The sequence below is a fragment of the Pectinophora gossypiella genome, chromosome 9, assembly GCF_024362695.1.
Source record: "Pectinophora gossypiella chromosome 9, ilPecGoss1.1, whole genome shotgun sequence".
NCBI lineage: Eukaryota > Metazoa > Arthropoda > Insecta > Lepidoptera > Gelechiidae > Pectinophora > Pectinophora gossypiella.
Genome location: NC_065412.1, coordinates 10,772,052 through 10,785,553, shown reverse-complemented (window position 1 = coordinate 10,785,553; position 13,502 = coordinate 10,772,052). Strand labels below are relative to the sequence as shown.

Genomic DNA, 13,502 nt, shown 5'->3' with positions numbered 1-13,502 from the left:
ACCCTAAGATAATGTTTTTTTCTTAATTCGACAGAGAGGTTTGTATTATTAATTAATTTAAAAAAAAATTGAAGAAATCTTAACTTGGCACAGATTTATCAAGCAAAGGCCTACACTCGTAATAAATACTTCGCTAGGTAAATTGAAAAACAACTACACCCGAGGCAATTTTGAATCTCAGATTTTATTCAGACACCCTCCATTCAAATTAATTAGGCTACTACTTTAAATTTTAGCTTTCGAGAAAAAAATATAAAATAGGCGAAATTGCTTCTAGGGATGAGGATTTTCCTAATTAAGAAGATTATTTCTGAAGCTTTATACTTAATTAAAATAATATTTAAATAACAACTAACTTCTATGATAATAGTATCATTGAATCTATAAGGATTACAATCCTGTTTGTAGTGCTCTCAACCTATGTTTATATTTATGTTGTATAGAAGTACCTACGAAATTTGACTCGTCTATATAGCTTTGTACTAACAATTGTTTTAAATTGTATGTACGTAAGTATGTTTTGGAAATATAAATGTAAAAAAGTACTTATGTTATTTCTTGTTTTCAGACGTTGATGCTTTATACCTCTACATTTAAAGCATGAATATGAATTTTCTTTCTACAAATCTCAATGCAAGATTGACATTTACTAAATTGCCTTCCGATACGTTGAACACGAATGGAAATTGGCCTGTAACCGCTTGAAACTTGTGAAACAAACCTTCACAGCCTTCACTTCAATAAAGTACCTCGGTTTCGCACTGAAAGCTTCTGAAATTCGAGCGTCGAGTTGGCACATACTTTGAAATTTGAAGTCTAACTAACGTAGAACGTTTACTTCCGGAGAGGGTGAAGGAAGGTCTTCGCTTCAATTTTGCTTAAATGTCTTTTGAGATAGTAACGTCATCATCATCAGACGGAAATCATCCACAGTTGGATATAGGTTTCGCACAAGACTTGTCACAATGACCGATCTTCTGCTGCCCGCATCTTGCGTTTTCCCCCGACCTCCAGAAGGTCATCCTCAAGGTAGGGAGTCTGCCTACGCTACGCTTTCCGGTTACGATCGCCACGCGTGAACCTTACAACCCCATCTGCCGTCCGTTATACGAGGGATGTGCTACCCACTGCTATTTCCTGTCCAAATACCGCAGTGTCGTAAGATAGTATCCTAGTCGTAGTGAAATAGGTAAGCTGGGACTGGCTGCGGATTATTGAATATATTTAAAAATAACTTAAAGACGATGGAAAGACGACCGGAATGACTTTGAAAGGGACTGAAACATCTGCCTGGATAGGGAACTGTGGAAGAACAGAGGGGAGGCCTTTGCTGAGCAGCAGAATAAGAATGTTTGGTTTTATTCTTTATTCTATTCTACAGGACTATGTCTGTCGGCAGGTATTTGGCATAACCACGAGAATACGTTGGCGTTGAGCGGCGGCGTGCGCGGGCGATAGTATCGGGGGTCGCCGCGCCGCAGCCCGCCGCACGCGCCGCGCAGCGCCATGGTGCGCGACAAGAAGCCGCCGCACAAGACCGACTCGCAGAAATGTAAGTCATACATCAACATTAAAATTTAGTAATCAAACATGTAGCTGCCGTCGATTTTTCTTCAGCGCATATTGATATGTGACTTTACCTACTCGGATTTAACGGTGCTTGTTAATTGCTAGGGAAGTGGAAAGAAAACACGCGTAAATTACACCCCACCATCATGTAGGAATAATGCCACGGAGATAGAGAGTTAATAGATCTATACTGTTGTGACAAAAGTATGGAATAAATAAATAATAATATCAATTAATCTAATTGTACCGAACTAAAGGCGCCTGAACACCTTACGGCTTGTTGTCCTGACATCTGATATCAAATGATATCATCTGATATCATGAATTACAAAATGAGAGTCCCACCAAAAACAAATTCATGTAAAAGTATCGCACAAACAATGTTATCAAATATCATGTAGAGCCAAGCTTCTAACTCTACACGCCCTAATTTTAGAAGCCGTAACTTCTGTAACTCTACACCTTAGCCAAGTTAAGTAAGTTACTACAAAAAGGTTGTGCACTTGCACTTGGCTTGATCCGTCTAGATACTTTGTAATCACATCATTCGGCTGGACACTGGTGCTAATTCCAGTGCACTCCATCTAATTTTATTTTAAGTTATACCTGTTATTTTCTTATCCGCCGAAAAGAATAGGGACGAATAATCGACAGGCATAAATTTATGTAACACACGTCAATTTTAGACAGAAATTTAAAAAACCCTCCCGAAATATTATATTGGCCAATAACCCGACAAGAATTAAGTCGACAGCATACGGCACAGTCAAATGGGTTAATAACAGCGAGATGCCTTCTTAATATCCATTCATTCACCCATTCATTTTAAAATTAACAGTTGTCAACCATTCGTCCCTTTCCTTAACGGCTTATAAGAAAATTACAGGTATAACCATAGAATAAGGAATAATACTACAAAATACAATTAAGAGGTGTATGGAGGAATCGAGGCCTATTATTCTGACTACTTAGTAAACGTATGTACCTTATGTACACTCGCAAGTAATACCCGATCTAGAATGACAAAGCTTATATCAACATCACCGATAATAGAGCAAAATTCTCAACACATCTTTTCCAATGTCGTCATCTTCCCAATATAGGACAGTATCACTTCATAGAACCTATATTTACGCTTATCGGCAAAATGTCAACGCACAGTCAAGCTATATTATGTGTATACACACTTAAGTATATCCCCACTAATACGGTGTTATCGAAGAATGCGTCTACTATAAGTAGATTCTTAAGCTGGGTCCACATTACATCATCGTTGCGAAGCGTATTCCCGTATTTCCCGTTTCGTCGTCTGGACACCGCATATCGTAACCGCGTCCACACGATATGATACGTATAATGTTACGTAAATGGTCATCGGTTCGAGTAAATGATACATGTGGACTAACTGAAACGAGACGGAAATTTTTAATACCAAAAGCTGCCTATTTATTTATTTGTCACACTCCAGATTCCGGTAGGGATCTCGTACAAAAATGAAATACCAACTGTACCTAAATACATAAAATTACATTAAAATTCTGAAGGTACGTAAGGTATAAAATTTTAACATTTTTTGTTTGTGGGCTCATTAAAATTAATGAACCTATGTATGAAAGCATTTCCCGCAATTTGTACGTTTAATAAGGCCAGTGTATGTGGGGTTTAATAAAAATATAGGTATAATTTTTTTTGATAAGTTCTCTCAGCGAAATAGAGTAACCGGATTTCCTTGCCGTCACTATCGCAATTTTCTTTTTTTGAAATTTCCCCTGTTCGCCTAACTACAGTCCTGGCCTAGAACACCTCAACTCTTATCTGCCACGCTGGCAGTTTCATACTTTCCCTATCTGAATATTATGTTATGCCTGAAAAGGGTACCTGTATAGCCTGGGGCGGTTGAATGCCATCGCCAACATTTTTCCGGAAATTGGAGATCTTTTGAAATTCTGTCTTCATTCCTTCTATGTTCTTTTATATACTGGTGGACCCGGCAAACGTCGTCATGGCTGATTGCAGCGCCATCTAGCGAGTCTAGTTATGAACCTAAATCATCCATGGACAAATCACAAATCATCACAAATCCATCAAATTCGGTTTATACTTTAGCTTTTCCGCGACTACGCATGGCTAAAGGCTTTTATTATACTCACTTATACATATAGGAGATTGTAGTTATTAAGTTAAAATACTTAAAATAAAAATAAAACTCAGTTACAGAATACAGAATAATGTGCTTACTATTTTTTGGGCCACGGGCCTATCATCACCTATCATGATGATGCGTCATATCCATCTTAAGACTTCGTATATCTTCGGATATCAATAGTGGCTGCAAGTTGTCTTCTGATTACTTCTGTGTCTACCCGCTCTAATAGGAATTACTGGCGTGAATTTATGCTATTGATATTTAATTTCATTTTGTCACATTACATTAAACTCTTATTTTAATGGACAACAGAGAATTATCTCAACACTAAATGTAATAATGGTGCTGATTCCTGTATACACCATCTAATTTTATTTTAAGTTATACCTGTCATTTTCTTATCCGCTGAAAAAAAAGGTGTCTGCAAGAATTGGGTGAGTGTACATAAACAAATATTATCACAAAAATGTATCATCATCATCGTCAATAGCCCTCAATGTCCCACTGCAGGGCAAAGGCCTCTCTTCCCTTCTTCCACTCCTCCCTGTCCCCAGCTTGTTCGTGCCACCCCGTCTCGAAAAGCAAAAATGCATACATAAATTTATTAATGTAGGTATGTTGTAAAGTTATAGGTCCAGCCCTGGAAACGGCACATGCGGATGATGTGGTCGTAAGCTTTTATATCGACGTAAGACCATGAATGGCGTACGATACAACAACTTTGACGGATTATAGCAGGCTTTACCCATCCTTACATAATCTATACAATATCCGTGTATTTACTTACTACTTACACGTTTTTAAATTATTTTTTAGATACTTGCGTTGCGATGTGTTGTATAGCATCTGCGGTGTCTTCTTGTCGTTTCGATGGCATTCAGATTTTTTCCACCCGGCCCAGTATTTTCCAACCCGGACAGCATTTTCGGCGGCATTCATCAGCTCCTCTCGCGTACAGGTATCAGGGTACGCGGGGCAAGATGTCGGGATGCGGTGTTTAATTGAGTGTTAGAGTGAGAAACAGTGTGATAAGAGATGATATAGTGATTAAGATTGAGAAGGGACTGTCAAATTGGTTTGGACACATAGAACGGATGAAGGATAATAGGATTACGAAAGCAGTATACAAAGCGAAGATTGGTAGTAGGGCTGGCAGAGGAAGACCTAGAAGGACATACATTGATCAAACTGGAGATTTCCTTAGAAAAGATTTGCGATCTACTCTGAACGGGCGTGTGTGTATGATACAATTGATAAATGTGGAGGAAGCACTTCTCTGGCTTCTCATGTCAGGATTGATGCAAATGGAATTCCATACTTTAAACCTACAGGGATTGTAACCGCCCTACTAGTGCGCAGTATTATTCTTTACTCTATGGCCCAAGCACCCTTATAGGTAACAATGACTATGTGCTTGTAATGTATATTCAGTGCACAAGTGCACATGTGCTTCAGACTTGAGTAAACTTGCTTTCAGTAAAGGAAAACATCTTGTGAAAACCTTCGTACGCTTGAGAAGAGATTCAAAAGCGTTTGCGGCGTCGTCCCCGAGAAAGCTTCAAGACGAAACTATATTTAAATTCAATACACAAGGCGTATAGCATATAATTATTTTGAATACTAATTTCTTAAAGACGTAACTCATCATCATCATCAGCCGTATGACGCCCACTGCTGGGCATAGGCCTCCCCCAAGGATCTCCACGACGATCGGTCCTGCGCTGCCCGCATCCAGCGGCTTCCCGCGACCTTCACCAGATCGTCGGTCCACCTTGTAGCGGGCCTATACGTAACTCATACTTATAATTAATATAATAACTTGTAAACCCAATACTCGTATCTTTTACGGGATCATAAATATAGGTATTTTTCGGCTTATATTTTCTATTTTGCAGCGGAGAGGTCGGATAAATGGCTTCGTTACCTCTCAGATTGGGTTTCATTTCGAGTCAAGTTCGTTTTTCAACCCACTTTTAGTTCCTATGCTAAAATGTTTGGTTTACAATTTTTAAATTACCTAAGTACCTGTATCTAGGTGGACTATTAAATGATGCTCATATATGCCGTGAGGATAAACTTTGCTACGAAGAACATGTATTATGATTTACACAGTACAGTTTAGGTACTTAAAGGCTTTTTTAAACTCGCACCTGATCCCTAACGGGGTGAAACCACAAATAATCAAGGACAACCTGCAACCACTATTGACACAAACTTCTAAGTTGAATTATAGTGAACCTTACGGTGACCATGGTATAACAAAACCAGTAGGCTCTGCACGGCAATCGCGCCGCACGCGGCGCGAATTATATCGAGGCCTTCGACCAATAGCCCTGTGCTGTGACGTCCATCAACGTAGATAGCATTCGTCTCGTTTATTGGTCGAAGCGCTCAATATATTCGCGGCGCGGTTGTCATGTAGACCCAGCAGGTATGCTCAAAAGTGACAGAGAGCTAACATTTCAAGGTTAGCCCAGCTGACGTCCAATGTTTTTGATTTACTTTCCAAGGCAATTTTGAACTTACAACCCAACACTGGTTACGTCACATACCTCCGAAAATGCATTTCTCGGGAATGTGGGTTCCTTCTTGATGTTTTCCTTCACCGCTGAGCACGTGATAATTATTTCTGATGCAAACATGAATTCGAAAACAAATTCGACAATCATTGGTTTAGGCCTGTGATGGATTCGAACTTGCGACCTCAAATTGAGAGGCAAGCGTTCTACCAACAGGGCTACCACGCTTCTAAATAACCATAATAAATTAAAAATGTGGGATAACAACATTGTTCGATAAAGCTTTTAAAAACTTCATAAAGTACAATCTTGGGAAGCTTACAGATAAAAAAATACGTGGCGGAATTCGTAAATGGGATTTGCTGGAACATTTTCTGAATCTGGGGATAAAGTGAGTAAAGAAATAAGAAATTCTCTGTGTTTATTTACTATATCTGAACTGTGTCGCATTCTCTTTATTTACCCTGTCTGGTCCAGACGCAACAAACAAAAAATCTCATTTTTATCGTGAGCCGCTTGCGTGCGAGCGAGACGGACAGTCCACTCACGCTCCCTCACTCTTTATCGGCTTCCGGGTTAAATAGAGGATAGTGACACTCGCGGTGATTAATTTTTCCCGGTCCCGCTTAGGGACGGTACTGAAAAGTATCGGCGCGGCGTCCGAAGGAAGTAATATACCTACGTTCCCGACGACCCGATTACTCTAGCCATAGAGGCAGCCAATCAGCTCGAGACACCAAACACTTCAGAACCCCGATACCGACCCCGTCGGCGTGGTCGACGATTTCCCTCAATCAGCGCTTATCGCTATCGACCCACTAGAGTCGATAATTCTTTTTAAATATTTTTCCTCTCAGATGACACCCTGAGCCCAGGTTCGTGCCCAACTGGGCACCCTCAGGCCTGTTGTCTTAAACGTTGTACCGGGTGAGAGCCTTCAGCGCTCCCTATTTGTCCGGTCAAGTAGTTAATGCCATCTGCGACAAATCTACAATAAGTCATGTTAAAAAAATCGTGATTAATTTTGTTTAATGTTAAGTAATTATTATTATTAATATCTCTTTTTTATATTTCTGGCTTAATTTAGTTTTTTTATTGTTTTTGCTATACCCTCCCGGGTTCATATTTGGCACTATAATATTATTTACTGTTTGCCATATTTATGGTGTGCACTAAATACATTGACTTTATACAATTTTAATATAAAAAAAACTAAAATAATATTGTAAACTTCTAACTAAAAAATACTATGCATTTATCTATTCGTAGGTATTTATCATAACGTTCCCCCGAAAAAATTCGTGCTCATCCCTAAAACCACGTTAATAAAATTTGTAGGGAGATCAACTTCGTGCCTCCAATAAATGATTTTGTCAAACTACACCGATGAACCGGTTTACCTGAAAATTGTCACTGAGATAAATCGAAAACCCACCCCGAAGCGCCCCGGCTGGAAGTACTGACACAAAAAACCGAAACGGAAAAACATTGTCGTTTCATCATAAATGACTATGTTCACCAATAGTGAAATTGGCCATTAGTTTATGCAACATGTACAGTCATGAGCAATATCATGTACCCACTTAAGAACGCTGTCGCACTATCATATTTTGACATTTTAATAAGACTTACGGTTCAATTTGTAAAAAAAGTTAATGTGACATGGTTTCAAAGTGTATACATATAGTACTCGTGACCGTACCCATGTGTGGAGTAACCGAGTCAAACACACAAATATAGTCGCTTTATAATGAAAACCATTATAAAACGACGCCACAGTGACAGCCTCCGTGGTTTAGTGGTTAGAGCGTTAGGCTCACGATCTGGAGGTCCGGGTTCGATTCCCGATGGAGACATTGTCGAAATCAATTTGTGAAACTGTCCTTTGTTTGGTAAGGACTTTTTAGGCTTGAATCACCTGATTGTCCGAAAAAGTAAGATGATTGCGTGCTTCGGAGGGCACGTTAATCCGTTGGTCCCGGCTGTTAGCCGTAAAAACACCTCCACCAACCTGCATTGGAGCAGCGTGGTGGAGTATGCTCCATACCCCCTCCGGTTGATTGAGGGGAGGCCTGTGCCCAGCAGTGGGACGTATATAGGCTGTATATGTGTGTATATGAAAACCATCACGTAGGGTCTCTTTGAAAAATCATATTCTGATAGGATTTTCTGCAACAAAACCTCTATTTCTTTTTTACCTGGAATGAAACTAACTTGTCTCTCTAATGCGAGGTTTTGTTAACAAAAATTACATTCGAATGTGCTTTTTCAAAAAGACGCTTACAAGGTTTTTGCGTAGGTACTTATGTACAATGTGAAGACACATAAATGTTAAAGTACACTTATATAGATATCCGTATTCTATTTTCCTTCTTGTAAAGCAATTCGGCTTTGATTTTCAATTTCCTCATTCTATTACTGGATTAGACGTAAGCGTACCTGATCGGTATTCGATATGAAATGATTTAATGTTCAATAAATTGTTGCGTTGTTGATGTTGTTTCTAACGGAATTCATAGTTTTAGTTAGTGGGAATATTTCCGAGAAATGGAAAGAAAGAAAGAAAGAGAGAAATGGGTTTGGGGAGTATGTGACCTAACTTGTATTGGGCTGGTTTTCCTTTCGCGGGTTGGAAGTACAGGCAGTCGCTGCTGTAAAAAACCGGACCTGTCAATTTTTTAGGTTAAGAAGGCGGACCTTGTGAAAACGGGATAACGCTAGGGAAAATATCTGTGGGAATATTTGAAAACGTACACTTGTCTAGTGATTTTAGTAGCCAATTGGCATACAAAGCAAGTTTATTTTTGTTTCGGTAAGTAACTTGAGCTCTGAGTCTATTTTCTCACTAAATACGGTGCAATATACTGTAATATTTGAGCTAGGGTAGCAGTAGTAATCACCGCGCTGAAACTTCTCATTAATGCGCGAGGCTGCCTGCATTTCCCTACCTAATGTGGCCTAGAATTTTAAACAATACCACTACACTCTTACACTGCTTTATCTAACCCCTTTTTTAAATACACATCGCTAGGTTTAGGCTACATCATTCGTAATGAGAGGCATGAGGCATGAGAGGTATTTATTATATGTTTTGATTGTAAGTTATGTGTTACTCCGTGTTTTATATTATATATTTGTTATTTGTTTTATATTTGTTACTGTGGTGTCCCTTTATAATAAACGTTTCTTTCTATTTACTATCTGTTGCTGTCTCTAACTATCCCGTGCAACTGGTAACTCTTTACCATCAGATATAAGTATAATAACATAAACTGCCTATATACGTCCCACTGCTGGGCACTAGCCTCCCCTCAATCAACCGGAGGGGGTATGGAGCATACTCCACCACGCTGCTCCACTGCGGGTTGGTGGAGGTGTTTTTACGGCTAATAGCCGGGACCAACGGCTTAACGTGCCCTCCGAAGCACGCAATCATCTTACTTTTTCGGACAATCAGGTGATTCAAGCCTGAAAAGTCCTTACCAAACAAAGGACAGTCTTACAAAGTGATTTCGACAATGTCCCCATCGGGAATCGGACCCGGATATAAGTGTACTTAGTTACTATACTCAACACACTGACGGTTGGTTATTATCTGGTGGCATAACAGCCAACTACGGAAAGGAAATGGCTGAAACCTGCGCTGGATGGTGCCATAGCATGGTTTCATTACAATACAAGCTGATTCATTCCTGTTACCCGTACTAATAAATGATTAGTTCTTAAAGACAATTATAAACTAAAAAAAAAAACAAGTTTGGTAAAAGTTTGTTTTCTGGTATGCGTCCAAATTGTACTTTATTCATGTGTTACGAGTATGTCTGATTGTTGAAATAAAGAATATTTGATTTGTACATTGTTTTAAGTTTACGCGGTTATTATCATAATTAAAACACATAATAACGGGTCATCCCGTGATCATGGCACTTGCAACAGTGTCGAAATATCGGGAGTCTCATATCCCCATTTAAACGCGGTAAGAACCCGTTATTATGTGTTTTAATTATATTTGATTTGGTTTGATAAACTGTTTCTTCTAAAGAAAGAAAGAAAGAAACATTTATTATTTAGGACACCACAGACACGGATTACATATATACTTACATAAATCTGCCAACGCCAATTCAATTCAAATTCCAATTTGCCAATTCAATTTCTGCCAATTGTATTTATTTTAATTCTGCTGAACATGATGAACCGACTTCAGAAGGTACGGAGCATATTTCACCTCGCGATTTGCCATTGGAAATAAATCTTATACTCTCGATTAAATATAGAATTTGAAATCTATAGATAAAACCTAAACAAAACTGTGTCATAGCCTTTACAACAGCAATTGACCGATAGAGTACATGCAAGAAATTTTTATGACCCAAAAGTTTAATAGAACCAGACTCTTGATCCGACCACGATTTATTGCCGTCAAATTTGACAGGGATTGTGCCCGCTGATAGATTGATTGAAACAAAATGTCCAATCACCCACAAAGGTTTACCAATCGTGAAATGAATTTTTAGACCGACGGTTGTTCAGCCTCATAGACAACACTTCAATTTAGAGCGATGAGTGCGCAGAATATTTTAACTGATTTAGCGGAGGCTATGTTGTATAGCACTAAACCTACCAGATGTATACAGGGTATTAGTGACATCGTAACGAAATCTTTGAGGAATGATTCAGTGGAATTTTCCGTTGCAAAAGAATGGAACTGGAAATAATTTAAAAAAACACTAAAGTTTTCATGAATTTTTAGACAGGAATTTCCATTTAATATCAACTCAGAACCATGGTCTAAATCATCCCCCTTAGTAATCGTTATGATGTTGCTAACATCCATACGTACTTGTATGACTACCTGTACCTGTACGTACTTATACGGGGTGTAAGTGGCATCGTAACGAATATTGAAGGCGATCATTCAGGTCTTTGTTCTGAGTTAATATCAAATGTAATCTTCCATCGCGAAAGCATAAATTCAAAAACACAAAAAGAAACATGAAAATTTCGATGGAAAATTCCACTTGATATTAACTCAGAATCATGGTCTGAATCATCCCCCTCAGTATTCGTTACTATGTCACTAACACCCTGTATACCATACATAACAACCGACCCGTAATCAACGATAGAGTAGGGACAGTCTCAAACAATGACAAGATAAGATTTGCTGCAACTTTAAAAATGAAAACAAACATTTGTTTACAACATACCAATATGTTATATAAAATAACACATAACAAGAAGAAGTAGGCTGAGGTGCATAGCATGCACACCCACTCCATAGTAAGCCTATTGTTATTAACCGGGCACAAATCCTGGAAACCAAGTGATATCTGATATCTGATAGTTATCTATGATCCAAACATGAATGCAGACTCAAAAGTAGAATTCAGTAGCTTAAAGCCTGAACCGGGATTTGTATTCATGTGTTATGTCTGATTGTTACAATTTAGTTCTGTGCAATAAAATACGGTCACGAGTACTAATATGTATACACTTTGAAACCATGTCACATTAACTTTTTGACAAATAAAACCTTAAGTCTTATTAAGTGTCTGTGACAGGGTTCTAAAGTGGGGACATGATATTGCTCATGACTGTACGTATATTTGGTTTGACTTAATTTGAACGCGAGACACTAAGATGTCTATAATTATACAAGTTGAAATTATACGTAAACAAAGTTTTCGTTCCTTCTAAACTGGGGAACCTGTGTCAGTTATAAGGAAGAATTCATTCGTCAGCTTACTACTGAACAAAATGTTTGGAAGTTGTGTGTCAAACTTAGTTTGAAATACTTACAGAATCTGTATGGTATCGACTGTATGGTGCGTGATGAAACTACCGCCTGATCCATCATGCTAGAACGGACACAACGAGCGGTTTTACGTTATGCCTGGGAGGATAAGCAGCTGATACCATTCCCGCCTGTAGCAACATCCACCAGGCTCATTATAACACTTCAAAACACAGAGAGAAAGCAATTAAATCAGTTTCAGCTGTTTCAGTACATCCATGAATTTCAATTTGCAAGTTCCATATATTTGAATTTACCAGAACCACAAGCTTCGGTGCTCTTTATTTATTTGACTGTAAAATTTCTGCACAAGAGCGCAGGCTTTCGATACAAAAATACCGTTACTTTGACACAAAAATCCTGAAAAATTCGCCTGTTGGGAAGTATCGTATTTTGCCTGTCACGATTTTGTATGAAGGAAACTATTTGCTCAGGAATTCGTTAATATTGTTTGACGCACGTCGCGTGTGACAGCGCTTTTTACCGACTTCAAAAAAGGAGGAGGTTCTCAATTCGACCGTATATATATTTTTTTTTTTTTTTTTTTTTTTTTTTTTTTTTTTTTTTATGTTTGTTCGGGCATATCTTCGTCGTATATGAACCGATTTTGATAATTCTTTTTTTGTTTGAAAGGAGATATACCCAAGGGGGTCCCATGTCAAGGAAGTCAGGATCTGATGATGGAAGACCAGAGAAATCGAGGGGAATTTTCAAAAATCGTAGGAGCGACTAGTGCGTTTGTAAAGTCATATTGATCGGATCGATCTTTAGGCTTCGGGAAAACTTCCCGACCTTCGAAAACTGGTCAGCATCAGGGAGACACCCTATGGCCTGGCAAAACTATACAACCTGGAGCAATTTTTCTTTCACGAAACGTATTTAAATCTTGATCAAATCCAATCGCAGGTGCAAAAAAACAAAATGGCGGAAAAAAAAGATGGCCGCCATACAAAAAATTGTCGATTTTGGAAGAAGCCCCTTTGGGTAAAAATAATGTATGGGGCGCTTACTCAAAACGTCATGTAGAGTACGGAAATACTTTCTGGTCACCAAAAACTGCTCCGCATCAGAGAGATACTCTACGGCCTGGCAAAACTATCGCACGTGAACCAATATTTCTTTCAGAGCACTTATTTAAATCTTGGTCAAATTCCATAGCGCGTGAAAAAAAAACAAAATGGCGGAAAAACAAGATGGCCGCCATACACAATTTTGTTTTTTCAGAAAATGTCTCGGGGTATAAAATATATATCGGGGTTGTGATCGGATCGTCATGTTAAGTATGGAAATACTTCCCGATTTTCGAAAACTGCTCCGCATCAGGGTGATACCCTACGGCCTGGCGAAACTATCGCACCTGAACCAATTTTTCTTTCACGAAACCTATTTAAATCTTGGTCTAATTTAATGGCCGGTGAAAAAAATACAAAATGGCGAAAAAACAAGATGGCCGCCATACAAAATTTTGTTT

The 13,502-nt window shown here is 38.7% G+C and overlaps 1 protein-coding gene across 1 annotated transcript in view; it reads left to right on the top strand.

The window, feature by feature from the left end:
- The first annotated feature begins 1,506 nt into the window (after nucleotides 1-1,506).
- Nucleotides 1,507-13,502, top strand: part of LOC126369807 (uncharacterized) — a 192,400-nt gene continuing 180,404 nt past the window's right edge. Inside the window, exon 1 of the mRNA XM_050014370.1 lies at nucleotides 1,507-1,552. Within this exon, the coding sequence (XP_049870327.1) occupies nucleotides 1,507-1,552 (46 nt within the window). The remainder of the gene's footprint in view (nucleotides 1,553-13,502) is intronic.